Genomic DNA, 27,426 nt, shown 5'->3' with positions numbered 1-27,426 from the left:
ATAAGAGTAAATATGACCAAATCCAAGGATTGTTCTTGGTGGTAGGGGAATAAGACTTAAGATTGGGTAAATCATTTTTTTCCCCTTTTATGGGGGAAGATTATTTCAGGCAGCTGAAATAATCTGTTCCCCCCCTTTAATTTTTGCAATAAAGAGTAAATATGACCAAATCCACAGGATTTGTTCTTGGTGGTGAGGGGAATAAGCACAGTTAAAGACTTGCGGGTAAATCAATTTCTTCCCCTTTTATGGAGGGGGAACAGATTATTTCAGGCAGCTGAAATAATCTGTTCCCCCCCTTTAATTTTTGCAATAAAGAGTAAATATGACCAAATCCATAGGATTTGTTCTTGGTGGTGAGGGGAATAAGCACAGTTAAAGACTAGCAGGTAAATCAATTTCTTCCCCTTTTATGGAGGGGGAACAGATTATTTCAGGCAGCTGAAATAATCTGTTCCCCCGCTTTAATTTTTGCAAATAACCAGTAAATATGACCAAATCCACAGGATTTGTTCTTGGTGGTGAGAGGAATAAGCACAGTTAAAGACTTGCAGGTAAATCAATTTCTTCCCCTGTTATTGAGGGGGAACAGAATATTTCAGGCAGCTGAAACATCCATTCTCTCCTCTCCTCCTCCCATATCTTTGGGAAACAAAGAGCAACTGTTTCCAATTTCTATAAAATTGATATGTGTGATATGATATACTATACAGGTGCTGGTCATAAAATTAGAATATCATGAAAAAGTAGATTGATTTCAGTAATTCCATTTAAAAAGTGAAACTTGTATATTATATTCATACATTACATACAAACTCATATATTTCAGATGTTTATTTTGTTTAATTTTGATGATTACAAATGACAACAAATGAAAATCTCAAATTCATCATATCAGAAAATTAGAATATTACTGAAGACCAATAAAAACAAAGGATTTATAGAAATGTTGGCCAACTGAAAAGTATGAACATGAAAAGTATGAGCATGTACAGCACTCAGTATTTAGTTGGGCCTCCTTTGGCCTGTATTACTGCAGCAATGCGGCGTGGCATGGAGTCGATCAGTCTGTGGCACTGCTCAGGTGTTATGATAGCCCAGGTTGCTCTAATAGTGGCTTTTAGCTCTTCTGAATTGTTGGGTCTGGTGTATTGCATCTTCTTCTTCACAATACCCCATAGATTTTCTATGGGGTTAAGGTCAGGAGAGTTTGCTGGCCAATTAAGAACAGGGATACCATGGTCCTTCAACCAGGTACTGGTAGCTTTGGCACTGTGTGCAGGTGCCAAGTCCTGTTGGAAAATGAAATCTGCATCTCCAAAAAGTTGGTCAGCTGCAGGAAGCATGAAGTGCTCTAAAACTTCCTGGTATGTGGCTGCGTTGACCCTGGACCTCAGAAAACACAATGGACCAACACCAGCAGATGACATGGCACCCCAAACCATCACTGACTGTGGAAACTTTACACTGGACTTCAAGCAACGTGGATGAAGTGCCTCTCTTCTTTTCCTCCAGACTCTGGGACCTTGATTTCCAAAGGAAATGCAAAATTTACTTTCATCAGAGAACATGACTTTGGACCACTCACCAGCAGTCCAGTCCTGTTTCTCTTTAGCCCAGGCAAGACGCTTCTGACGCTGTCTGTGGTTCAAGAGTGGCTTGACACAAGGAATGCGACAGCAGAAACCCATGTCTTTCATACGTCTGTGTGTGGTGGTTCTTGAAGCACTCACTCCAGCTGCAGTCCACTCTTTGTGAATCTCCCCCACATTTTTGAATGGGTTTTGTTTCACAATCCTCTCCAGGGTGCGGTTATCTCTCTTGCTTGTACACTTTTTTCGACCACATCTTTTCCTTCCCTTCGCCTCTCTATTAATGTGCTTGGACACTGAGCTCTGTGAACAGCCAGCCTCTTTAGCGATTACCTTTTGTGTCTTGCCCTCCTTGTGCAAGGTGTCGATGGTCGTCTTTTGGACAACTGTCAAGTCAGCAGTCTTCCCCATGATTGTGTAGCCTATAGAACTAGACTGAAAGACCATTTAAAGGCTTTTGCAGGTGGTTTGAGTTAATTAGCTGATTAGAGTGTGGCACCAGGGGCCATCAATTTTGAACCTTTTCACAATATTCTAATTTTCTGATATGATGAATTTGAGATTTTCATTTGTTGTCATTTGTAATCATCAAAATTAAACAAAATAAACATCTGAAATATATGAGTTTGTATGTAATGTATGAATATAATATACAAGTTTCACTTTTTAAATGGAATTACTGAAATCAATCTACTTTTTCATGATATTCTAATTTTATGACCAGCACCTGTAAATGTCCTTAATCCAGTAATCTGTCATATTTTACATTAGAAGGTGATTAACCAGAAATTCTTCTCTCATCTTCGCAGGACGTCTTAATTTGTGTGCCCTGCTATCAGCCAGTTTCCATCCTCTTATATCAGCAATGAAAAATTAAAAATACACTACGTGTTGTTGTGTTCGGTGACTGACGTTTATTTCTGTCAGGCTGAAGGGACAAAAGTTGGAGAAATACCGATTCTCTTGGCGTTTAAAAAAACAACACACAACAGCGTAAGAGGACCTCGTTAATGTATTTATTTTACAATTTTTTAAAAAAGAGCAACCGATTAAAATGGATGTTACAAAGTTGAGATGGGAAACATAATATATGAGCTGTTTTTACCGAAAAATGATCAGGAGCGTCTTCAGAATGGTCAGATCCGCCCCTCTGGCTGCAATGCGCGCTCCCGACACAGGGGGAACAGATTTTCATTGGGAAACAGAATTTCGCACAAGACCGGCACATAACGAGATAAAAGGAAATGAAAGGGCAGACAGGATGGCTAAGGAGAGTACCAATAAGTTAAGGGTAGACATTAATGTTAGTTTTGGTATAACAGAAATAAAGGGTATAATTAAACAAAAAGCAAAAGAGAGGTGGCAAAAGTTATGGAATGAAGAAAAGAAAGGAAGGTGGCTTTATAAAATACAAAAGAGAATTGGACCAATGAGAAGATCAGAAAGGAACAGGAGAGAAGAGATTATTATTTCTCGACTTAGAATAGGACACACTGGATTGAATAGATCGTTATTTTTGATAGGGAAACATCAGACAGGGAAATGTGACTGTGGGGAAGATGAGACTGTGGAACATGTCATTTTAAATTGTAGTAAATATTCGATACAGAGAAACAGGTTAATAAGGAAACTTAGTGACATGAAAATGAAACTTGACATTGTCGATTTATTGCAGAAGGAATCAGGAAGCAGAGGATATCGGGTTATATTTGAATTTTTGAAACAGATTAGGTTGTATAATAGGGTATAGTTTTATTTTAATTTTTTTTTTTTTTTTTCTGCCATGTAGTCCACACTCCATACCAGTTGGTGGCGGTAATGCTCACTTAACGTTTTTTGCCAACCGCCAATAAAAATCAATAAGAAGAAGAAGAAGAAGAAAGAAGAACCCCAATCCGGAAGTGACGTCATGTTTGAGGCTAACGTACCCACATGCTGTTTCTTCCACATGATTTTCTTCATATCGGAGCCGTTTCTGTGAAGGATTTTGTGACATGATATCAGGAGGAGCCCTGCGGCGATTTTAAGGTGATTTTAACTAAAGAACAAACTTTTTTAAAAAACTTAAATATCTTCTGGACGATTCCCGCTTTATAAACATGCATGAATGTTGTGAAATAAAATCAGATAAATTCCTCCACACATGATGAAGGGAAAGAGACTTCAGCTGAAGGTGTTTTATTTTGAAATGAGGGTCAGAGGTTGGAAGCATGTTTGGTTTTGGTAAAATAAAATTTCTACTGTCTACAAAATTAATTACATGAACGATTTTCTGCTTTACTTGCTCTGTTTTTGCATTAAGCCTCATCTTGCCTGTATTGTTGAGCTGCTGGCTGATTGGATGTGTTTATCTGTGATAGTGTAGAAGATGCTGAGTGACTGTGAAGCTGCAGAGCTGCTGTCCTTCCTGACCCCCAGCACCAGGCCTGATGTGAAGGGAAAGGCTACAGAGTACATCCTGGGACTGTCTGGGAACAGGTGAGATACTGGAGGCTCCTCTGCAGGATTGCCTCTATAGTAGTGATGGTGAGATGAAGCCTCATGAGGCTTTGAATCGTTTGGCCAAATTGCTTCAACGATCCCCACAGTTCATGAGGCTCCATGTGAAGATGTCACCACCTACTGGTGGAAAGCAGAACTACAGTTTAAAATAAAATATGTGATTTTTTTTTTTGCAACTGTTTTTCTTTTTTTCCCCTTTTAATTTCCCTTGAAATTATTAATGGTTGGCGTGTATCATAAAATCTTTTGTAGGTTTTTTTAAGTGTAAAGTTTCTTAGAGCAATCATTTAAGGTGCACAGTTTTTCTGCCATTTTAGTGAAATAAACTCAAGCAGGCAGTGAAAGTGTTTGTGCAAATTGGGCAATGATGAGCAAAATGAAAGGTGTTAGTCATTTTTATTCAAACATGATAGTTTTTCCATGTTTTTTGGTTTTAATCAGGTTGGAAGTTGTGTTCAACCAATCTTTTGGCTAAACCAACCTAATTTACCCAATCTATATTTTCACTCGGGCAAAACAATGCAAATTAGTCTCATCAGCCAAAATAATTAAGTTTAATCGCAACTTTTAAAAGTCAAAGACAGGTCTTGAACCATCAACCTCTAGAGTTGGAGTCTCTCTGTTACAGATGACGTCACTTATGTAGATAGCAACGCATAGGAGAAAATACTTCTTAACACTGACGTGTTAACAGTGGCTTTGTCCGGTGGTTTCCTCAAATTTTGATCATTACATTATTTATTCTAACCAAATTAGCTTTAAGCAACTAGATTGGTTGGAAAAACAACCAGGGAACTTCAGGGAAACGCCCCCTCCATTACTCGACACGGGCTTCGGGGAAACGCCCCCTCCATTACTCGACACACGCCTCGAAGCCTCGGCTCATCTCATCTCATAACATCACTACTCTATAGCTTTATGTCAATTTCAGCTTTATTTATACCATTTATAAACTGTTGAATCTGCACAACAAACAGAAGATATATACTTTCCTGTCTTAAAAGGCAGAACTCTTCTAGTCTAAAAAAAACTCATTTGTTGAAATGGTGGGACCTATTGTTTGAACCCCTTAGGGGCTTTTAAAAACAAAATGTCTTTTTTTGCACTTTATGAAACAAAGTAGCCTATATTTTGTGGATGTACAGCTACATTTCTCATGTAAGTTTGCGTAGTTTTTACACAAACATTTATTTTTCATATTGCACCAGGACAGTTAATGAGCAACCTGTACTTGTGTGCTTGTTTGTTCTGTCTAAAATGTTTATTTTGGAATAAAGAGGTTAATATAAAAAATATTTTTTGTCCGATTCATCGATTGATCGAAAAAATAATCGGCCGATTCATCGATTTTTAAAATAATCGTTAGTTGCAACCCTAGTAGGGATCCTCGATATTGGGATTTTGGCCGATATCCGATATGCCGATATTTTAAAACTCATGTAGCCGATAACCGATATCGATATCGATGTTAAAGCTGGACAAAAATAAGCAGTCATTGAAAATAGCAGTTTTGTTATCCATTTCTGACACTTTGAAAAATAATATACTCAAATATATTTTCATATGCTGATATCAAATTGATTTTTAGAAACGCGGTATCGATCTATTTTACTTTCAAAATCTCGTGAAATTTCATCGTTCTGTTACAAACTCTCGTGATATTTTGCAAATTCTTGTGAGATTTTGTCAGTAAAATAGATCCATACCGCGTCAATATATCAACATATAAAAATATGGCAAAATTTCGTGAATTTTCGGGGTATTTCGTAGCATAACGATGACATATAGCAATATTTCATTAGTAAAAGAGATTGATATGGTGTTTTTAAATGGCAATATATCAGCATATGAAGATATTGGGATATTTTAATGTATCAATATTTTTTCCCTCGTCTTTAGAAGTTTTTAAGTCTGTAAAAAAGAATTTTTTGAGGAAGAAGAAGAAGTAGTATTTTTATTTTTTTTTTAGACTTTAGAAACTCAGAAGCTGATCAAATATCGGGTCAAATATCGGAGGACTGGCCGATGTCTGATATTCAGTTTTAAGGCCGATACAGGCCGATACCGATAGGGGGCCGATTATATCGTGCATCCCTAAAGAATAGAAGAATATTATTAAACACAACTGGAAAATAAAATAAAAGAGGGAAGTAGATGATCAGTTCAAGAGGAAAACAGAAAACTGAAGCGGCTGTCAGAGCTGCCAACAGCAGGCAGCAGAAATCTGAACTTTCCTTTATCAGCAATGTTGGAGGGCTGGTTATGAGGATTTAATTTTATTAATTATTAGAGCTTATTAGTTTCTCTTTAGCTTTGCAGTTAGTCCCCCTCTGCAGCCTCTCTTCCTCCAGGTTATTTCCCGCTGTTGTGTTGTTGACATCCATCCGTAGCGCTCTGCAGCTTTTTAAACGGTTAAACATGTCAGTATTTAAAACATTTTGTGACCGTAGCTCCAGCAGGCGTTGGCGATCATAGATGTGGGTTTGATGTCTAGTTTGTAACATTTTAAGCGGCATGTTTTGTGAAATTGTCGACGGGAGCTGCTCTTGGCCGCTGCCTTGGAGCTCCGCCATGGTAACCCAGGATATAATCCTTATACAATAATAAAACTGAAACTTAAAACTTTCCTTTTTGATAAAGCTTCTAGTTAGAGTGGCTCATGTTATCCTGAGCTATCTCTATAGTTATGCTGCTATAGGCTTAGACTGCTGGAGGACATAGGGACCCTTTTTGATAATTCTGCTTCATTCTATCTCTATTCTCCCCTTTTTTAGTTTTCAGTTATTGTGTTTTGTTGATCTTTGGTTCATTTTCCATTCTATTCCAGCAGTCTTTAGTTACTCTCTGCTGCCCCCTTGTGCTTGTTTCCTTTCCCCTTGGCTTCCTTATAGTTAGTTCTATTCACACCTGCTCTATATCCAGCTCACTAGTCCATCCTTTGTTCTGTTCCCCTTATATACTCCACCTCTGCAGTCACTCAGTGCTGCTTCCTTGTTGTTGTTTTGCTGTTTCCTCATCTCAGGCTCCTATGTGAGTTTTCCCCTGAAGTTTTATTTTATTTAGTTTTTTATTAGATGAGCTTTATTGATCTCACAGCGGAGGAATTCACTATTTATTTATTTTTTGTTTCTTAGTATTTTGGATTTTTGGTTGTCTGCCTCTTTTTTTTTTCATTAAATCTACAAGATTCACCTCCGCCTCCGTCTACATTGGGGTCTCCAACCAACCTCCATATATTATTCTATGAATTTACTAATTTCCCAATGACAAAAACAAAATACACTTTAAACCAAAACATGGAAATTATCCCTAATCATACATTTAAAATATATCAACTATAACTTGGTTCCAACAATAGTTGCTAAGTATTGCTCAACCGAAGTAACTAGTTACTAGGGATGCACGATATTAGGATTTTGGCCGATATCCGATATGCCGATATTTTAAAACTCATTGACGTGGTATCGATCTATTTTACTGACAAAATCTCACAAGAATTTGCAAAATATCAGGAGAGTTTGTAACAGAACAATGAAATTTCACGAGATATTGAAAGTAAAATAGATCGATACCGCGTTTTTAAAAATCTATTTGATATCAGCATATGAAAATATATTTGAGTATATTATTTTTCAAAGTGTCAGAAATGGATAACAAAACTGCTATTTTCAATGACTACGTATTTTTGTCCAGCTTTAACATCAGTATCGGTATCGGTTATCGGCTACATGAGTTTTAAAATATCGGCATATCGGATATCGGCCAAAATCCCAATATCTTGCATCCCTAATTTGAGCCTCTGCTGTGTGGGCATACATTAACCTACAAACTCAGTTTAAATGGCCATTTGTAGGCAAATCCTTCGTTTTTCAAAAACTGAAAACGGTATGTTGATAACTGCTACGGTTTTTCTAAAATCAGTCTTTAAGCTCCACAAAGGTTGAGGGAAAATCAGACACGGGATTTTTGAGAGCGGGAGAGAGACGATTTCTGCAAACATGAAATGTTTTTATATCGCTCTCACGCCGGTATCATTTAATCTACAGTCACCATTTGTTGTCAGTTTGTAGACTGAAGCTTTGCTTTCACACAATGTCTTTGGAATTACTCTGAGATTTATAGTTTTCTTGAAAACGTCCCCAGACCGACCAAAAGATGATGGATTTCCCATGATTTTCCCATTCATTTTCTTATTTTATTTTTATTTTTTTTACAGTGTCCTGTCTGGTGATGTGGCAATAAGAATAATTGTCTTAATGCCAAAAAGAGCCGAACAGATTTAACTTTCAGGCTGGCGACCTGTCCAGGCTGGACCTGCCTCTCCCCTGTAGACTGCAGGGCACCAGCCATTTCAACTCTTAGAGCTGTTCTCTGTTTCTTCTTTCTAGAGATGGCTGCCGCTTCCTCTGCTCTAAAGCCGACCTCATCGCTGCTCTTCTTGCATTGACCTCTGACCCCTCTGTGGCCATAGTTAAGGACTGTTACCACATCCTGATCAACCTGTCTGCTGATGAGACTCTGCACCAGGTGAGCAGCTCATTCTGCTCTTAATGTCAAAGAAAACAATGGTGAGCAGAATAACAGAGTAGATTTGGATGGAGCATGTCAGTCAGCCTTTAGCAAAGTAATAAACATTTAATTACAGAGTTTGGCCTAAAATAATCAGCTTAAGATTTAGGATTTATTAAGAATCCAGAGCCAACAATTTTAATAATCAAACCAGGCAAAAGGATAAACTCTAACATCTGCTGATATTAGAATTTCGCTATGATAGCGAGCATCTGCTTTACTAAATGATCACATTGATGTTAACTAATTAAAAACCTCTTAATGAATCGTCAAACCAAACGGTCTCTGTTATGGTTCCCAGCATGTCTTCACCCACCCTGAAAACGTAAACAAATCAAATTAAATCAGATTAACACTGGGCTGCAGCCTCCTCCAGATTAATACGGGGCTGCATCCTCCTCCAGATTGATACTGGGCTGCATCCTCCTCCAGATTAATGCGGGGCTGCAGCCTCCTCCAGATTAATACGGAGCTGCATCCTCCTCCAGATTAATACTGGGCTGCATCCTCCTCCAGATTAATGCGGGGCTGCATCCTCCTCCAGATTAATGCGGGGCTGCAGCCTCCTCCAGATTAATACGGAGCTGCATCCTCCTCCAGATTAATACGGGGCTGCATCCTCCTCCAGATTAATGCGGGGCTGCAGCCTCCTCCAGATTAATACGGAGCTGCATCCTCCTCCAGATTAATACGGGGCTGCATCCTCCTCCAGATTAATGCGGAGCTGCAGCCTCCTCCAGATTGATACTGGGCTGCATCCTCCTCCAGATTAATGCGGGGCTGCATCCTCCTCCAGATTAATACGGAGCTGCAGCCTCCTCCAGATTGATACTGGGCTGCAGCCTCCTCCAGATTGATACTGGGCTGCATCCTCCTCCAGATTAATGCGGGGCTGCATCCTCCTCCAGATTAATACGGAGCTGCATCCTCCTCCAGATTGATACTGGGCTGCAGCCTCCTCCAGATTAATGCGGGGCTGCATCCTCCTCCAGATTAATACGGGGCTGCATCCTCCTCCAGATTGATACTGGGCTGCAGCCTCCTCCAGATTAATGCGGGGCTGCATCCTCCTCCAGATTAATACGGAGCTGCAGCCTCCTCCAGATTAATGCGGGGCTGCATCCTCCTCCAGATTAATGCGGGGCTGCAGCCTCCTCCAGATTGATACTGGGCTGCATCCTCCTCCAGATTAATGCGGGGCTGCATCCTCCTCCAGATTAATACGGAGCTGCAGCCTCCTCCAGATTGATACTGGGCTGCAGCCTCCTCCAGATTGATACTGGGCTGCATCCTCCTCCAGATTAATGCGGGGCTGCATCCTCCTCCAGATTAATACGGAGCTGCATCCTCCTCCAGATTGATACTGGGCTGCAGCCTCCTCCAGATTAATGCGGGGCTGCATCCTCCTCCAGATTAATACGGAGCTGCAGCCTCCTCCAGATTGATACTGGGCTGCATCCTCCTCCAGATTAATACGGAGCTGCATCCTCCTCCAGATTAATACGGGGCTGCATCCTCCTCCAGATTAATACGGGGCTGCATCCTCCTCCAGATTAATGCGGGGCTGCATCCTCCTCCAGATTAATACGGGGCTGCAGCCTCCTCCAGATTAATGCGGGGCTGCATCCTCCTCCAGATTAATACGGAGCTGCAGCCTCCTCCAGATTGATAATGGGCTGCATCCTCCTCCAGATTAATACGGGGCTGCAGCCTCCTCTAGATTAATGCGGGGCTGCATCCTCCTCCAGATTAATGCGGGGCTGCATCCTCCTCCAGATTAATGCGGGGCTGCATCCTCCTCCAGATTAATGCGGGGCTGCATCCTCCTCCAGATTAATACGGGGCTGCAGCCTCCTCCAGATTAATGCGGGGCTGCATCCTCCTCCAGATTAATGCGGGGCTGCATCCTCCTCCAGATTAATACGGGGCTGCAGCCTCATCCAGATTAATGCGGGGCTGCAGCCTCCTCCAGATTAATGCGGGGCTGCATCCTCCTCCAGATTAATGCGGGGCTGCATCCTCCTCCAGATTAATGCGGGGCTGCATCCTCCTCCAGATTAATGCGGGGCTGCATCCTCCTCCAGATTAATGCGGGGCTGCATCCTCCTCCAGATTAATGCGGGGCTGCATCCTCCTCCAGATTAATGCGGGGCTGCATCCTCCTCCAGATTAATGCGGGGCTGCATCCTCCTCCAGATTAATGCGGGGCTGCAGCTAGGGCTGCAACTAACGATTATTTTAAAAATCGATGAATCGGCCGATTATTTTTTCGATTAATCGATGAATCGGACAAAAAAAAAAATTTTATATTAACCTCTTTATTCCAAAATAAACATTTTAGACAGAACAAACAAGCACACAAGTACAGGTTGCTCATTAACTGTACTGGTGCAATATGAAAAATAAATGTTTGTGTAAAAACTACGCAAACTTACATGAGAAATGTAGCTGTACATCCACAAAATATAGGGTACTTTGGTATATAAAGCGCAAAAAGAGACAGGCATTTTTGTTTTTTAAAGCCCCTAAGGGGTTCAACAATAGGTCCCCCCATTTCAAGAAATGAGTTTTTTTTAGACCAGAAGAGTTCTGCCTTTTAAGACAGGAAAGTATAGCAGTTAAAGTTGCTGCTTGAGAAAATACTGAACCATAGAGATAAAAATAGCCCTGTGATTCAAATTATAAATTGTATTTGGAATAAAAATGAGAGAACTAGGGGTGGTAAAAAAACACATCCTCCAAAGACAGATATTTACATGGGAATGTGGCAGATAATTAATTGACATATTACTGATCTTGCTGGATTTTGTTCTGCTTTACTTCCATAAATTGCAGGATCTTCTTTACTTTATCTTTGCCAGAAGATTTAAACTTTAAAAGCCTTGCCCTCATAATTTGCAAGTTAATTTATTTATAAAGAAAATATAAACGCTGCTTAAACAAATGTAAATGAAATTAAAAGTAAAATAAGTAGCCAACCTTATCACTGTCTGTAACCTACTAACAAGGTAAGGAAAGCATCAGATGAGCTACCTGAGAAACTAACGTTACGTTTCCCCACTTTAAAACCAAACAAACATGGTTACTCATCCTGCTGATCAGCTCTCTTCACTGCCATTGAAGGCTCCAAAGTGTTTTCTTTTCAGGTGCTGCGTCATAACAGTGGTGCTTCCGTGCCATGTTCATTTGTTTTTACAAAAGTTGCATGTTATCACTTTTTTCACTTTACAAAGCGCAGGCTATTTTAATTATTGTGATCAATTTGCGCCGTCAATCCCGGCGCATGCGCGCTTCATTTGCAGTCTGGACGCTGAGGGTAAACTCCTCACTAAAATCCTGCGGCTCTGACTGCCGCGCTGAGAGGGATTCCTGTGGGAGAGGGAGAAAGGCGTTGGAATGGGGGAGGCGCCCCACGGCAGGCAAAAGCCGCCAGTGACACCGTAAAAAGTCGCCAGATTTGTCGCTAGTCGCTTTTTTAAAAAATAGTCGCTGGAGGGGTCTGAAAAGTCGCTGAGTTGGCAACACTGCAACTGCGGCGCTGACTCGCTCCGCCATATTTTTTTTTCTTCCCCCGGATGACGGCGGCGGCGGATGACGCATTAATCGCGCGACACAACTAATCGATGATTAAATTCGTTGCCAACGCTTTTAAAAGTCGATTTTTATCGATTTTATCGATTCGTTGTTGCAGCCCTAGCTGCAGCCTCCTCCAGATTAATGCGGGGCTGCATCCTCCTCCAGATTAATGCGGGGCTGCAGCCTCCTCCAGATTAATGCGGGGCTGCATCCTCCTCCAGATTAATACGGAGCTGCAGCCTCCCCCAGATTAATGCGGGGCTGCATCCTCCTCCAGATTAATGCGGGGCTGCATCCTCCTCCAGATTAATGCGGGGCTGCATCCTCCTCCAGATTAATGCGGGGCTGCAGCCTCCTCCAGATTAATACGGAGCTGCAGCCTCCTCCAGATTGATAATGGGCTGCATCCTCCTCCAGATTAATACGGAGCTGCATCCTCCTCCAGATTAATACGGGGCTGCATCCTCCTCCAGATTAATGCGGGGCTGCATCCTCCTCCAGATTAATGCGGGGCTGCATCCTCCTCCAGATTAATGCGGGGCTGCATCCTCCTCCAGATTAATGCGGGGCTGCATCCTCCTCCAGATTAATACGGGGCTGCAGCCTCCTCCAGATTAATGCGGGGCTGCAGCCTCCTCCAGATTAATGCGGGGCTGCATCCTCCTCCAGATTAATGCGGGGCTGCATCCTCCTCCAGATTAATGCGGGGCTGCATCCTCCTCCAGATTAATGCGGGGCTGCATCCTCCTCCAGATTAATGCGGGGCTGCATCCTCCTCCAGATTAATGCGGGGCTGCATCCTCCTCCAGATTAATGCGGGGCTGCATCCTCCTCCAGATTAATGCGGGGCTGCTGCCTCCTCCAGATTAATGCGGGGCTGCAGCCTCCTCCAGATTAATGCGGGGCTGCATCCTCCTCCAGATTAATGCGGGGCTGCAGCCTCCTCCAGATTAATGCGGGGCTGCATCCTCCTCCAGATTAATGCGGGGCTGCATCCTCCTCCAGATTAATGCGGGGCTGCATCCTCCTCCAGATTAATGCGGGGCTGCAGCCTCCTCCAGATTAATACGGAGCTGCAGCCTCCTCCAGATTGATAATGGGCTGCATCCTCCTCCAGATTAATACGGAGCTGCATCCTCCTCCAGATTAATGCGGGGCTGCATCCTCCTCCAGATTAATGCGGGGCTGCATCCTCCTCCAGATTAATGCGGGGCTGCATCCTCCTCCAGATTAATGCGGGGCTGCATCCTCCTCCAGATTAATACGGGGCTGCAGCCTCCTCCAGATTAATACAGGGCTGCAGCCTCCTCCAGATTAATGCGGGGCTGCATCCTCCTCCAGATTAATGCGGGGCTGCAGCCTCCTCCAGATTAATGCGGGGCTGCATCCTCCTCCAGATTAATGCGGGGCTGCATCCTCCTCCAGATTAATGCGGGGCTGCAGCCTCCTCCAGATTAATGCGGGGCTGCATCCTCCTCCAGATTAATGCGGGGCTGCATCCTCCTCCAGATTAATGCGGGGCTGCATCCTCCTCCAGATTAATGCGGGGCTGCATCCTCCTCCAGATTAATGCGGGGCTGCATCCTCCTCCAGATTAATGCGGGGCTGCATCCTCCTCCAGATTAATGCGGGGCTGCTGCCTCCTCCAGATTAATGCGGGGCTGCAGCCTCCTCCAGATTAATGCGGGGCTGCATCCTCCTCCAGATTAATGCGGGGCTGCAGCCTCCTCCAGATTAATGCGGGGCTGCATCCTCCTCCAGATTAATGCGGGGCTGCATCCTCCTCCAGATTAATGCGGGGCTGCATCCTCCTCCAGATTAATACGGAGCTGCAGCCTCCTCCAGAATAATGCGGGGCTGCATCCTCCTCCAGATTAATACAGGGCTGCATCCTCCCCCAGATTAATGCGGGGCTGCATCCTCCTCCAGATTAATGCGGGGCTGCAGCCTCCTCCAGATTAATGCGGGGCTGCATTCTCCTCCAGATTAATGCGGGGCTGCATTCTCCTCCAGATTAATGCGGGGCTGCAGCCTCCTCCAGATTGATACGGGGCTGCAGCCTCCTCCAGATTAATACGGGGCTGCATCCTCCTCCAGATTAATACGGGGCTGCATCCTCCTCCAGATTAATACGGGGCTGCATCCTCCTCCAGATTGATACGGAGCTGCAGCCTCCTCCAGATTAATGCGGGGCTGCATCCTCCTCCAGATTAATGCGGGGCTGCAGCTAGGGCTGCAACTAACGATTATTTTAAAAATCGATGAATCGGCCGATTATTTTTTCGATTAATCGATGAATCGGACAAAAAAAAAAATTTTATATTAACCTCTTTATTCCAAAATAAACATTTTAGACAGAACAAACAAGCACACAAGTACAGGTTGCTCATTAACTGTACTGGTGCAATATGAAAAATAAATGTTTGTGTAAAAACTACGCAAACTTACATGAGAAATGTAGCTGTACATCCACAAAATATAGGATACTTTGGTTCATAAAGCGCAAAAAGAGACAGGCATTTTTGTTTTTTAAAGCCCCTAAGGGGTTCAACAATAGGTCCCCCCATTTCAAGAAATGAGTTTTTTTTAGACCAGAAGAGTTCTGCCTTTTAAGACAGGAAAGTATAGCAGTTAAAGTTGCTGCTTGAGAAAATACTGAACCATAGAGATAAAAATAGCCCTGTGATTCAAATTATAAATTGTATTTGGAATAAAAATGAGAGAACTAGGGGTGGTAAAAAAACACATCCTCCAAAGACAGATATTTACATGGGAATGTGGCAGATAATTAATTGACATATTACTGATCTTGCTGGATTTTGTTCTGCTTTACTTCCATAAATTGCAGGATCTTCTTTACTTTATCTTTGCCAGAAGATTTAAACTTTAAAAGCCTTGCCCTCATAATTTGCAAGTTAATTTATTTATAAAGAAAATATAAACGCTGCTTAAACAAATGTAAATGAAATTAAAAGTAAAATAAGTAGCCAACCTTATCACTGTCTGTAACCTACTAACAAGGTAAGGAAAGCATCAGATGAGCTACCTGAGAAACTAACGTTACGTTTCCCCACTTTAAAACCAAACAAACATGGTTACTCATCCTGCTGATCAGCTCTCTTCACTGCCATCGAAGGCTCCAAAGTGTTTTCTTTTCAGGTGCTGCGTCATAACAGTGGTGCTTCCGTGCCATGTTCATTTGTTTTTACAAAAGTTGCATGTTATCACTTTTTTCACTTTACAAAGCGCAGGCTATTTTAATTATTGTGATCAATTTGCGCCGTCAATCCCGGCGCATGCGCGCTTCATTTGCAGTCTGGACGCTGAGGGTAAACTCCTCACTAAAATCCTGCGGCTCTGACTGCCGCGCTGAGAGGGATTCCTGTGGGAGAGGGAGAAAGGCGTTGGAATGGGGGAGGCGCCCCACGGCAGGCAAAAGCCGCCAGTGACACCGTAAAAAGTCGCCAGATTTGTCGCTAGTCGCTTTTTTGAAAAATAGTCGCTGGAGGGGTCTGAAAAGTCGCTGAGTTGGCAACACTGCAACTGCGGCGCTGACTCGCTCCGCCATATTTTTTTTTCTTCCCCCGGATGACGGCGGCGGCGGATGACGCATTAATCGCGCGACACAACTAATCGATGATTAAATTCGTTGCCAACGCTTTTAAAAGTCGATTTTTATCGATTTTATCGATTCGTTGTTGCAGCCCTAGCTGCAGCCTCCTCCAGATTAATGCGGGGCTGCATCCTCCTCCAGATAAATGCGGGGCTGCATCCTCCTCCAGATTAATGCGGGGCTGCATCCTCCTCCAGATTAATACGGAGCTGCAGCCTCCTCCAGAATAATGCGGGGCTGCATCCTCCTCCAGATTAATACAGGGCTGCATCCTCCCCCAGATTAATGCGGGGCTGCATCCTCCTCCAGATTAATGCGGGGCTGCATCCTCCTCCAGATTAATGCGGGGCTGCATCCTCCTCCAGATTAATGCGGGGCTGCATCCTCCTCCAGATTAATGCGGGGCTGCATCCTCCTCCAGATTAATGCGGGGCTGCTGCCTCCTCCAGATTAATGCGGGGCTGCAGCCTCCTCCAGATTAATGCGGGGCTGCATCCTCCTCCAGATTAATGCGGGGCTGCAGCCTCCTCCAGATTAATGCGGGGCTGCATCCTCCTCCAGATTAATGCGGGGCTGCATCCTCCTCCAGATTAATGCGGGGCTGCATCCTCCTCCAGATTAATGCGGGGCTGCATCCTCCTCCAGATTAATACGGAGCTGCAGCCTCCTCCAGAATAATGCGGGGCTGCATCCTCCTCCAGATTAATACAGGGCTGCATCCTCCCCCAGATTAATGCGGGGCTGCATCCTCCTCCAGATTAATGCGGGGCTGCAGCCTCCTCCAGATTAATGCGGGGCTGCATCCTCCTCCAGATTAACACTGGGCTGCAGCCTCCTCCAGATTAATGCGGAGCTGCAGCCTCCTCCAGATTAATGCGGGGCTGCAGCCTCCTCCAGATTAATACAGGGCTGCATCCTCCCCCAGATTAATGCGGGGCTGCATCCTCCTCCAGATTAATGCGGGGCTGCATCCTCCTCCAGATTAATGCGGGGCTGCATCCTCCTCCAGATTAATGCGGGGCTGCATCCTCCTCCAGATTAATGCGGGGCTGCAGCCTACTCCAGATTAATGCGGGGCTGCATCCTCCTCCAGATTAATGCGGGGCTGCAGCCTCCTCCAGATTAATGCGGGGCTGCATCCTCCTCCAGATTAATGCGGGGCTGCAGCCTCCTCCAGATTAATGCGGGGCTGCAGCCTCCTCCAGATTAATGCGGGGCTGCATCCTCCTCCAGATTAATGCGGGGCTGCATCCTCCTCCAGATTAATGCGGGGCTGCATCCTCCTCCAGATTAATGCGGGGCTGCATCCTCCTCCAGATTAATACGGGGCTGCAGCCTCCTCCAGATTAATGCGGGGCTGCAGCCTCCTCCAGATTAATGCGGGGCTGCATCCTCCTCCAGATTAATGCGGGGCTGCATCCTCCTCCAGATTAATGCGGGGCTGCATCCTCCTCCAGATTAATGCGGGGCTGCATCCTCCTCCAGATTAATGCGGGGCTGCAGCCTCCTCCAGATTAATGCGGGGCTGCATCCTCCTCCAGATTAATGCGGGGCTGCATCCTCCTCCAGATTAATGCGGGGCTGCAGCCTCCTCCAGATTAATGCGGGGCTGCATTCTCCTCCAGATTAATGCGGGGCTGCATCCTCCTCCAGATTAATGCGGGGCTGCAGCCTCCTCCAGATTAATGCGGGGCTGCATCCTCCTCCAGATTAATGCGGGGCTGCATCCTCCTCCAGATTAATGCGGGGCTGCATCCTCCTCCAGATTAATGCGGGGCTGCAGCCTCCTCCAGATTAATGCGGGGCTGCATCCTCCTCCAGATTAATGCGGGGCTGCATCCTCCTCCAGATTAATGCGGGGCTGCATCCTCCTCCAGATTAATGCGGGGCTGCAGCCTCCTCCAGATTAATGCGGGGCTGCATTCTCCTCCAGATTAATGCGGGGCTGCAGCCTCCTCCAGATTAATGCGGAGCTGCAGCCTCCTCCAGATTAATGCGGAGCTGCAGCCTCCTCCAGATTAATGCGGAGCTGCAGCATCCTCCAGATTAATACATTTACACTTAATTTACCTTAACTATTGTTGGATTCTTATGAACAAACCAACTTAATATTAGCAGCAACCAGAGAACATGAAACCACATGGAAAGGGAGGGACATAGTTTGTTGAAGGATCTTCCTGATCATCTGTGGTCAGACTGTTAAACAACATTTCTGTTTTCCATGTTTAATGACTCCTAAATAATCTTTTATCTTAAGATTTATTTTTTTCCCAGTCCTATCTGTGTTTTTGTTTTTTTAGACCTTAAAGTTACATAAAGTGAATTATAAACAGAATGCATTAATATCACCTTTATCTTACAATCTTCCTTTAAACTAAACACTCAGCAGCCCTTCTGTTATAAATATCTCCATCTTAATAATAATCTGAAGCCCCTCTGATCTCTGGAAGCTGTTAAAGGTCTAACTCCAGTGTTCTGGGCTGAAAATGTGTTTCTTTCAGGTTCTGGTCTCTAAGGTGAAAATTCTTCCAGTGCTTTTAAAGAACCTGCAGGATCCAGATTATCTGTTCTCTGATCACATTTCCACCATCCTGTCCAACCTGAGCCGCCATGAGAAGACCTGCAGAACCGTGTTCGAGGTGAGACTCTTTACAGACGTAAAATCCGGATTTGTCTAACATGTTTTCTTTTTTGCTTTTCTTACTAATTTCTCCAACACACACCTGCTTTAGCTCGCTGAAGTATTTATCTTTTAACTGTGACTCAGACAGAAAAGACACAAAATTCCCACTTAAAACCGCTTTCATTAATTTTTTTTTTGTTTGTTTTTTTTTTGTCTGACCGTAGAACCGATTCTGCTGGTTGCTTTTGCAACTCTGGGTTTTTACATTTGGCTGCAGATAGAAATAAATCTGAGGTCAAACTAATGAGGCTGATGAAGTTTCCCCTGTCGGTTCTCTCAGGTCCTGCAGGAGGAGGTTGGTTTGGCCAAACTGGTGGAAATCTTCTGCAACGAAAGCTACAACAAAAAGGCCAAGCTGCACTACATGGGCCCCCTGCTGTCCAACCTGACCCAGCTTCCTGAGGCCAGGAGCTACATGATGGACCAGGACAGGTGAGCCGATGATCAGACAGTCAGAAAGAGCTTCATCACATCTGTATATGGAGACCAAAATAAAGATGCACCAAAATATATCACAAAACAAAAACTTTAAAGCCTTTTATGAACAAATGCTTCTTCCATTAGTTTTTAAAAGGCTGGTGAGTAGACACAAAGGATGTTGGTTCCATGTAGGGATGTACCAATTTTTTTGGGGGGGCCAGATTTTTGTCAATACCGATCTGATGTTTTAATTATTAGTTTTACCCATCCATCCATCAATCCATCCATCCATCTTCTGTCATGCTTATTCCAAGTGGGGTCATGAGGGGTGCTGTCTACGGGCGAGAGGCGGGGTCCACCATGGACAGGTTGCCAGTCCATCGCAGGACAACACAGAAACAAACAGGACAAACAACCATTCACACTCACACCTAAGGAGAATCTAGAGAAGCCTATTAACCTAACCATCATGATTTTGGACTGTGGGAGGAAGCTGGAGTACCCGGAGAGAACCCACAGGTCCTTAAAAAGTCTTAAAGTCTTGATTTTAACTTGCCTTACACTGTAGGAACCCTGAGAAAGGACCGGGAATCAAACCCGGAACCTTCCTGCTGCAAGGCAGCAGTGCTACCTACTGAGCAGCCCCTTATATTCTCAAAGTCAGACAATTTTGTGGTTAATTTTCCTGCGTGGGACGGTTTCCATGGTGACTGAGGCAGAGAGGGGATTCTCAGAGAGATCTGGGAAGTTTATCCAAGTTTTTCTTTCGATTTTTTCCATATAGAGGTGAGAGAGATACTCTGCACTTACCTGCTCTGCCTCGTTATTTAGTTTTTTGTGAGGCTCAAAGAGGATCAATACTTTCCTATATTGGTTATTTCTGCTCCTGAAGTGATAAACTGCACTTTCTGTCCCTCATTTTTTTCACTACTTTACCCATTTTCTGTCTTCCTGAACTTCTATCATAAGGAAAGTTTTTTTTATTTTAATGTTTCAATGCTTGGTTTTGCTCCAGTCTGTCCTTCACAGGAAAAACAATCAAAGGTCTTAAATTAAGTGTATTTACCCTTAATTTGAGCAGGTAAATGAGATAGTTTGCTTATGGAATGAGTATTTTTACTCTTAAAATAAGATAATTAGATAAAATGCACTTGAAATAAGACGATGCAATTGTGTTTTCTTATTTTAAGTGTAAATTGTCTTGTTCCATTGGCAAAGTGTCTCTTTTACCTCCTCAATTCAAAAACAAATGCACTTATTTTCAGAAAAGAAATGACTTATCCAGATTTCGATTTTTTCCAGTGTTCTTACTATATACACGATGTTTTACTTCAAACTGACCCTTTGCCCCTAAGATTAACAGATTTTATTTTGTATTTTGCCTTAAAGCGGATTTGTTTTACTTGTAACCACGTCTCTCTTCCTGTCAGACCCATGAAATTGCTGCTGAATTGCTGCTTAGTTCGACTAAAACAGACCTGGGCTCTGTCTCAGTCGGAGCTACGGTGTCCCCTGCAGGAGATCGTGTCGGGTGCGATTATACCCTTTGACTCTCAATAAGCGCTAAACGCCACGACCTCTAATGCTGCGTTCACACCAGACGCAGCAGGAGCAGCAAAATCACGTCTGCTGCTTCATTTTTGCTGCTTGTACCAGTTTAGTTCTGACGCGCGGCTGAAGCAGCTTTACTGCTCTGGCTGCGCGGTGCAAAAGTGTGTCTGACGCACGTTGGGAGGAGCTTCACTATCCTTTCTTTGCCTTGCAGCTATATTTACTGTGATCAGTGGGAATAAAGTAGTTTTAATATGTTTTTAAGTGAGAAAATACACCTGAAAACGTAATCAGTGCAGTCAGTTCATTCAGATTATAATCCTGCCTTCTAATATTATTTCTGTCGGAGCCGCTCAGAGCCCCACATACCTGCGGTGCGCTGTCAGTAGGAATCCCTTCATCAGCAGCCTCTGGCCGGGTCGCCTCCTAGCGGTTCACCGCGGCAGCTGGTAGGTGTTTTTCATCTAAATAATCCAAACTGCAGGCAGCAGGATAATAAAAGCCAACATATTCTGCGTTTTAAGTTAATTTAGGCGTTAATAAACTGTTTTAGAGGAGCGCCATCAGCGCTGTGTCTCTCTCCCTGCCAGCTACCAGTTCAGCTTCTCTGATTGGTTGACGCGGTGCGTCGAGCAGCAAAAGTAAAATTTTTCCATCTCAAGCAGCAGCGCTTTTGCGGCATATTGCGCACGTCAAATGCTTAAACGCTCCCGACGCGCTGCGCCTGCTGTTCAGACGCGCTGCGCCTGCTGCTCAGACGCGCTGCGCCTGCTGCTCAGACGCGCTGCGCTTGCTGTTCAGACGCGCTGCGCCTGCTGCTCAGACGCGCTGCGCCTGCTGCTCAGACGCGCTGCGCCTGCTGCTCAGACGCGCTGCGCCTGCTGCTCAGACGCGCTGCGCCTGCTGCTCAGACGCGCTGCGCCTGCTGTTCAGACGCGCTGCGCCTGCTGCTCAGACGCGCTGCGCCTGCTGCTCAGACGCGCTGCGCCTGCTGCTCAGACGCGCTGCGCCTGCTGCTCAGACGCGCTGCGCCTGCTGCTCAGACGCGCTGCGCCTGCTGCTCAGACGCGCTGCGCCTGCTGCTCAGACGCGCTGCGCCTGCTGCTCAGACGCGCTGCGCCTGCTGCTCAGACGCGCTGCGCCTGCTGCTCAGACGCGCTGCGCCTGCTGCTCAGACGCGCTGCGCCTGCTGCTCAGACGCGCTGCGCCTGCTGCTCAAAACGCGCTGCGGGACCTTTTGCTGTGCCTTGACGTGCGTCAACCATTGACTTTGGATGGAAACTCGCTGCTTCTACTGCGTCCAGTGTGAGCTTAGCATAAGGCTTGATTTTCTGTCGGATCGGACGTAAATTGGGATTTGGTTTGTTTTTTTCTTTTACCAGAAAGCAGAGTTAATAAAATTAATCAAAATCCAGCTTCTGTCACATGTACAGTTGCAGCCATTGAAAATTTCCCCACTTTTCTTGAAGGGTCCTTGGCTGGTCCATCAATATTAGTACTAAAATATGTCATGATTTGTTGACATTAAGAAAAGGGAAGCTTAACCCTGTAATTCAGTGAAAGGGTGGAGTCAGAGTAAAAAATATGCACGCCCAGGAGAAGGAGGGGGGTCACTCCAGAATCTGGAAGTTGGAGGGGATTCTGCTGGGAGTTGCAGGGAAGATGGCCGCCATTTGGCTGGCGTTCCACTGGGAACGGCCATTTTCAATAGCTGCTGCTGTAGATCTCATCTTACTGAATCCAAGTTCTTCATTTAAACGACATTTTCCCGATTTTCTTCTTGATATTATTACACCTATTATCAGCTGCACAGTACAAATCTGCACATAACTCAGGAGAAAATGTTAGGAACATGTCTTTTAATAATTTGTTTCCTTCCCTACAGCAGAGATGAACCCTGAAACGAGACGACATCAGAGCTCTGTCCGTCGATCTGATGCAGCTCCTGTTTTTGTTCCAGGTGTGTGATCCAGAGATTGTTGCCCTTCACTCACTACGAGGGGTCGTTGGTGCGGAGGGGCGGAGTCATCGGCACGCTGCGGAACTGCTGCTTCGAGCACGGTGAGACAGACGTCACAAACCTGCTTACCTCAGAGAGGTAACTGCAGATCCCCACGATTTATCCTGACAAACCATTAAAATACTGCATCAGATCCAATTCCAAACCACTTAGGAATCATTTTCCTCATTTCCATACGTTCCTAGAATCAGCGCTGCCAGCAGCGTCTTTATCCATCAGACAGAAGCTGCTGTCAAATCAGAAACTGGACCTTTGAAACGTGTCTAAAGGAAGGAGTCTGGATGGAAGATATTTTAGCCTCTAGAGAATAATTCAGAGTTCTGCTCCGACCTGCAGCTCACCATGAGTGGTTGCTGAGCGACGCTGTGGACATCCTGCCGTTCCTGCTGCTGCCGCTGGCCGGTCCGGAGGAGCTGACGGAGGAGGAGAATGAAGGCGAGTCTCAGCTGCATCTTAGGGGAAAAAATCATCGATATCAGTGGTTCAGATCAAAAACAGCAGCATGTTTATTGTCATTTTTCATTTGAAATGTTTCTGATCTTTTAAATGATTCTAATTTCTCAGGAAATATATGATTTGCTTCATTTCAAATTGAGTTGAGGAAGGATAAGACATCATCCCTGTTTATCTAAATTAAACTCTTTCAGTCCTCTGATTCACAGCATCAGTCCCTTGTTAGGCAACATATTTAACCTTATATAAAGGCCCGGTCACACCTGGCCGATTCATCCAGCGTATGCCTAATGTTCCACAATCTCCTAAAAACTAAATGATAGTTTATACACTGCAAAAACTATCTAAATTTGAGTAAAAATATCTTGAATGAAGTATATTTCCCCTTAATTTGAGCAGGTAAATAAGATGATCTGCCAATAAAATGAGTAGTTTTGCTCTTAAAATAAGATAATTAGATGATATGCACTTGAAATAAGGCAATGTAATTGTGTTTTCTTATTTTAAATGTAAATTCTCTTGTTCCATTGGCAAAATGTCTCGCTTAGCACCTAAATCCAAGAACAAATGCACTTATTTTAAGAAAAAATGACTTATTTAGACTGCAATTTTTTGCAGTGTAATTAAACTATTTACTGCATTTATAGTTTAATTACTGCTTTATGGTTCACATACAGCAGTAATTAAACTATAATTGTAAGAAATTTTTAAAACATTTTGCATTGAAGTTAAAGAAAAATACATTTTTGTCAATATATTTGCTCCAGAACTCCTTCATTGATTAGTTTTAGCTTTGTCTGCTTTAAATCTGTATCTTTTTTTTAAGGAAAAAATATCTTATTTAATCTTAAATCTTATTTTTGAGTAAAATAATTTTGAAAAAGAACCTATAGATTAATCTTTTATTTTGCTAATTGATTAATCAACAACCCAGTACTGCAGACCTGGATGGCAGTGGCGGCTGGTGAAAAATATTTTTGGTGGGGCTGATATAGCCTAGTGTATGTCTCCAACTAATCCGGAATAAGAATTCAAATAAACAATTGGACAATACATACAATTTAACAGTAATGATTTAATTTACTATATAATAACAGTAACAGTGATGATTTGGGTCACTGTGACGGGGTTCTTTGGCCTCCAAGAATCCAGTCTCAGTCGGGTTACCGGTGTTGGTGATTTATTGAGCTCAAAAACTCAAAACAGGGTGCAAAAGAAACTAAACATGTACAAGATACTCTGGGCCTCAGCCTCCCTCCAGTTACCAGCAATGTAACAAAGAAACAGAAAACAAAAATGGCAGCTCTTCTTCCCACAGCCCTCATTAAATAGTTTAAGCCCCTCACCTCAGGCTCTCTTTATTTCTGATTTCTTCTCATTAATCAGTTTTGTCCATATATTACCTCCACAAACAATTGATGTACAAAAACAAATAATTTTTACAACTTAATTCTTTTACACAGATTCATTGACTTATTCAATTACACCAAACTGGGTTTGAACCCAGCAAAGACGCAGCCAGACTGAAGATGACAAGTCCCCGTAGCATAAACACGTACACACACACACACCCCCCCCCACACACACACACACACACACACATGGCTAACCCCACTGAAATATTAAGTGTGCACCCTCAATATGCCAGCAGGTAACCAGGAACAGCTTGTGTGTTTTAAGTTCATGGAGCTACTGGGCTCAGCGCGAGTGTATTGGTCCTCACAAACACAGTATAACAGGAATGTGTGTGTGGCGCGCAAAGTTAGAGGTTGTGGATTCGTCACAGTCACAATAACCATGACATGAAATGTTCATATCATACAACAGGGATGTTCTTCTGGCAAACGGGTAGATAAATAAGGATCTCACCGAATTTGGTGGAAGCTGCATCTCGCTCGTTACATTCGCCATCTTCCCTCTAATTGTCTGCACCTGCGCTTGGGTTCAGAAGCCTGTTAAAGGGCAGTATTTTCAGCGCCCCAATACCATAAAGTTCCGAGACGCTGATTGGCCATTAAATTCACCTAGCAATAGTACATGATTGACAGATTCTCTGCAAATGTGGGTCAGTCTGATCACAGCCCCCAGAACAGAGACGGTAGGAGTCTGTCTGTGGAAATCCACAAATGAATGACAGTAGATAGGGAAATGTAGTTTATATAATTTGTTTTGCTTATAGGTACACACTCTAGAGAGTAAAACTGACATTTATGAGTTAATTTCTAAAAATATATTTTACGTTTCTCTCTTCTTATCAGGGAGGGCGGTGCCCCAGCGCCCCCTATGGGCCGGCCGCCACTGCTGGATGGGATGATTACCAACGCTGAGTGGAACAGGATATAAACTATTAACCACAGCAGATATATGATGTCATTAGAAAACAAGAATTTATTTCAGAGTTTGGCAAAACCAGCCGATCACAGAATAAACAGGAGAAACATGGAGAAATTAAAGCATCAGGATCTCTAAAGCAAAACCTTTTCTTTTTTTTGCCTGATTCATAAATGTAAATTATGTAGTTGCCTAATTTCACAGGAGAAATACTTTTTTTCCATTGGCAGATAAACTTAATTACCTGCTCAAATTAGGGGAAATAAACTTATTTTAAGAATTAGTTTTTTATTTATCTTTAGATGGGTTTTTGCTGTCATAAATAATGAATCTAAGAGAAAGAATGTAGAACTGCTCAGCCTCTTATGTAACATAAAAAGGGGGAAAAAGGTCAGAGAGCCCCGACCATCTTCCTCTGTAAACAAAACACAGCGGCCTTTTCAGACCATCATGTTCACCTTAACGAGGTTCCAGAAGTGGTGGGGGGTGTGTGCGTTTGTAACAGACCCGTTATACAGATAGATTTATTCTTCTTTTTGGCCATTATTATGAGCCATTGAAGAGGGTCTAAAGAGCCCCATGTGGCTCCGGGGTCGCAGGTTGCAGAGCCCTGATCTAGAATAATCTCTGGTGGAAGAAGCTGAACTGAAGTTGATGAGTTGCTCAGGTCTGCCGGTGGACCTGCAGTATCTCCCAGAGGACAAGAAGCGAGAGGAGGACCCAGACATCAGGAAGATGCTGCTGGAAACGCTGCTGCTGGTACCCAGACACACCTACTCTCCCACAGATGTGTTTTCTTTAAGGCCGCTTCCTTCCTCACCTTTGGTTTCACACACAGCTGACGGCGACCAAAGCTGGCCGGCAGACGCTCAAACAGAAGAACGTTTATCCCATCCTGAGGGAGTTCCACCGTTGGGAAAAGGACGTTTACGTGGCGGCCGCCTGCGAGAAGCTCATCCAGGTGAGAAACACCTGGAGTCCACGCAGGTGGAATGTAAGGAACCCCAGCTCGCCGTGCAGCGTAGCTTTACCGCTCCGTGCTTCCAGGTGTTGATCGGTGACGAGCCGGAGCAGGGCATGGAGAACCTGATGGAGGTGGAGATCCCGCAGGACGTGGAGGAGAAGCTGAAGGAGGCTGACGCCAAGGAGCAGGAGGAGCTGGAAAGAGAGGAGAGGATGAGACGAGAAGAGGAGGAGAAGGAGAAACGTGACGCTGAAGGAACAGATCTAGAAAAATAGAGTGGACTCTAAGAATGATCCAGGCTCTATCATTCATTCATTTATTTATTAATACACATATACAGCTCAATGACTTATAGCAGAGGTCTTCAACAGGGTTCCACGACCCCTAGGGGTTCCACAGAGGTACTGCATGGGGGTAGCAAAAGTTTTTTGGGTGATTAGACTATTTTTTTTATATTCCTCCCTGCAATTTTTTCCACTAATTGAAATGGCCTCCTGTCTGCGCAGACGACCTGGTTCCTGAGCATAAATCAGCCTTAACATCGATGGGAAATTAACCACTAAGGAGGTAGTGTTGACAGTTACTGCTACCTGCTCTCAAAAACAGGTAAATCTGAAGGTCGTCTACGTAACATTGAAAAAAGAAGTGGTGCAGAGTTATAATCCAGTCAAGAGATAGAATATGAAAAGAAAAAAGGATGGGACCATGAATGGAGCCCTGTGGAACCCCACATTACTAAGGAGGACTAGAGGAGGAATTAATCAGGACGGTTAAAGGTCCGTCTGTCAAATAGCTACAGATTCCAACATACGGGTTTAAATTAGACGGAACAGAATCTCCTCCAGGCTTCCTGAAGCTCTCTCTGCTTTCCAGCTTCCAACTATTTCCTTCTAAACATTTCCCAAAAAGTTCTAAACTGACAGAAAGCAGAGATTCCGACTGCTGAGAAGCAGAACGGGGAAGAAGGAAGACCTGATGAGGACGCCGACCAGGAGGAAGGCGTCCTGAAGGGTGCCGAGCAGGAACCAGCAGGAACATCTGCCGTCGTGATCAGTTCACATTTCTTTGTGCTTTTTAAAATAAAGCATTTTTCTTGTTGAAATGTGGATGTTTATACATTTATATTTATTAGTTTGTTTTTTACACAGTTAG

General features: G+C 43.9%; 1 protein-coding gene across 2 annotated transcripts; it reads left to right on the top strand.

Annotated features, from left to right (window-relative positions):
* Window positions 1–3,480: 3,480 nt before the first annotated feature.
* Window positions 3,481–26,744, top strand: hgh1 (HGH1 homolog (S. cerevisiae)). Of its 2 annotated transcripts, none has more exons than XM_038280097.1 (10): window positions 3,481–3,620; window positions 3,953–4,070; window positions 8,483–8,621; window positions 18,354–18,491; window positions 18,816–18,967; window positions 22,467–22,567; window positions 22,863–22,961; window positions 25,978–26,069; window positions 26,149–26,271; window positions 26,358–26,744. In XM_038280097.1, the coding sequence occupies exons 2-10, from the start codon at window positions 3,961–3,963 to the stop codon at window positions 26,547–26,549; spliced, it is 1,146 nt and encodes a 381-aa protein (XP_038136025.1). In that variant the 5' UTR covers window positions 3,481–3,620; window positions 3,953–3,960; the 3' UTR covers window positions 26,550–26,744. The 2 variants fall into 2 exon arrangements, with proteins under 2 accessions (XP_038136025.1, XP_038136026.1); XM_038280098.1 differs by having other exon boundaries at window positions 3,488–3,620; window positions 3,958–4,070; window positions 26,358–26,549.
* The last annotated feature ends 682 nt before the right edge of the window (window positions 26,745–27,426 follow it).

This window comes from Cyprinodon tularosa, unplaced genomic scaffold (assembly GCF_016077235.1).
Source record: "Cyprinodon tularosa strain WSP-4 unplaced genomic scaffold, ASM1607723v1 ctg1564, whole genome shotgun sequence".
In the NCBI taxonomy this organism is placed as follows: Eukaryota; Metazoa; Chordata; class Actinopteri; order Cyprinodontiformes; family Cyprinodontidae; genus Cyprinodon; species Cyprinodon tularosa.
Note: the sequence above shows the minus strand (reverse complement) of the source record. Positions and strands in the feature narration are given on the sequence as shown.

What these genes read in the sequence shown, in the direction of transcription:
- hgh1 (XM_038280097.1), top strand. Translation starts at nt 3,961, where the DNA reads ATGCTGAGTGACTGTGAAGCTGCAGAGCTGCTGTCCTTCCTGACCCCC. An exon ending in CTGGGACTGTCTGGGAACAG is followed by an intron (nt 4,071 to 8,482) that starts GTGAGATACTGG and finishes TCTTCTTTCTAG; the next exon opens with AGATGGCTGCCGCTTCCTCT. An exon ending in TACATGATGGACCAGGACAG is followed by an intron (nt 18,968 to 22,466) that starts GTGAGCCGATGA and finishes TTTTTGTTCCAG; the next exon opens with GTGTGTGATCCAGAGATTGT.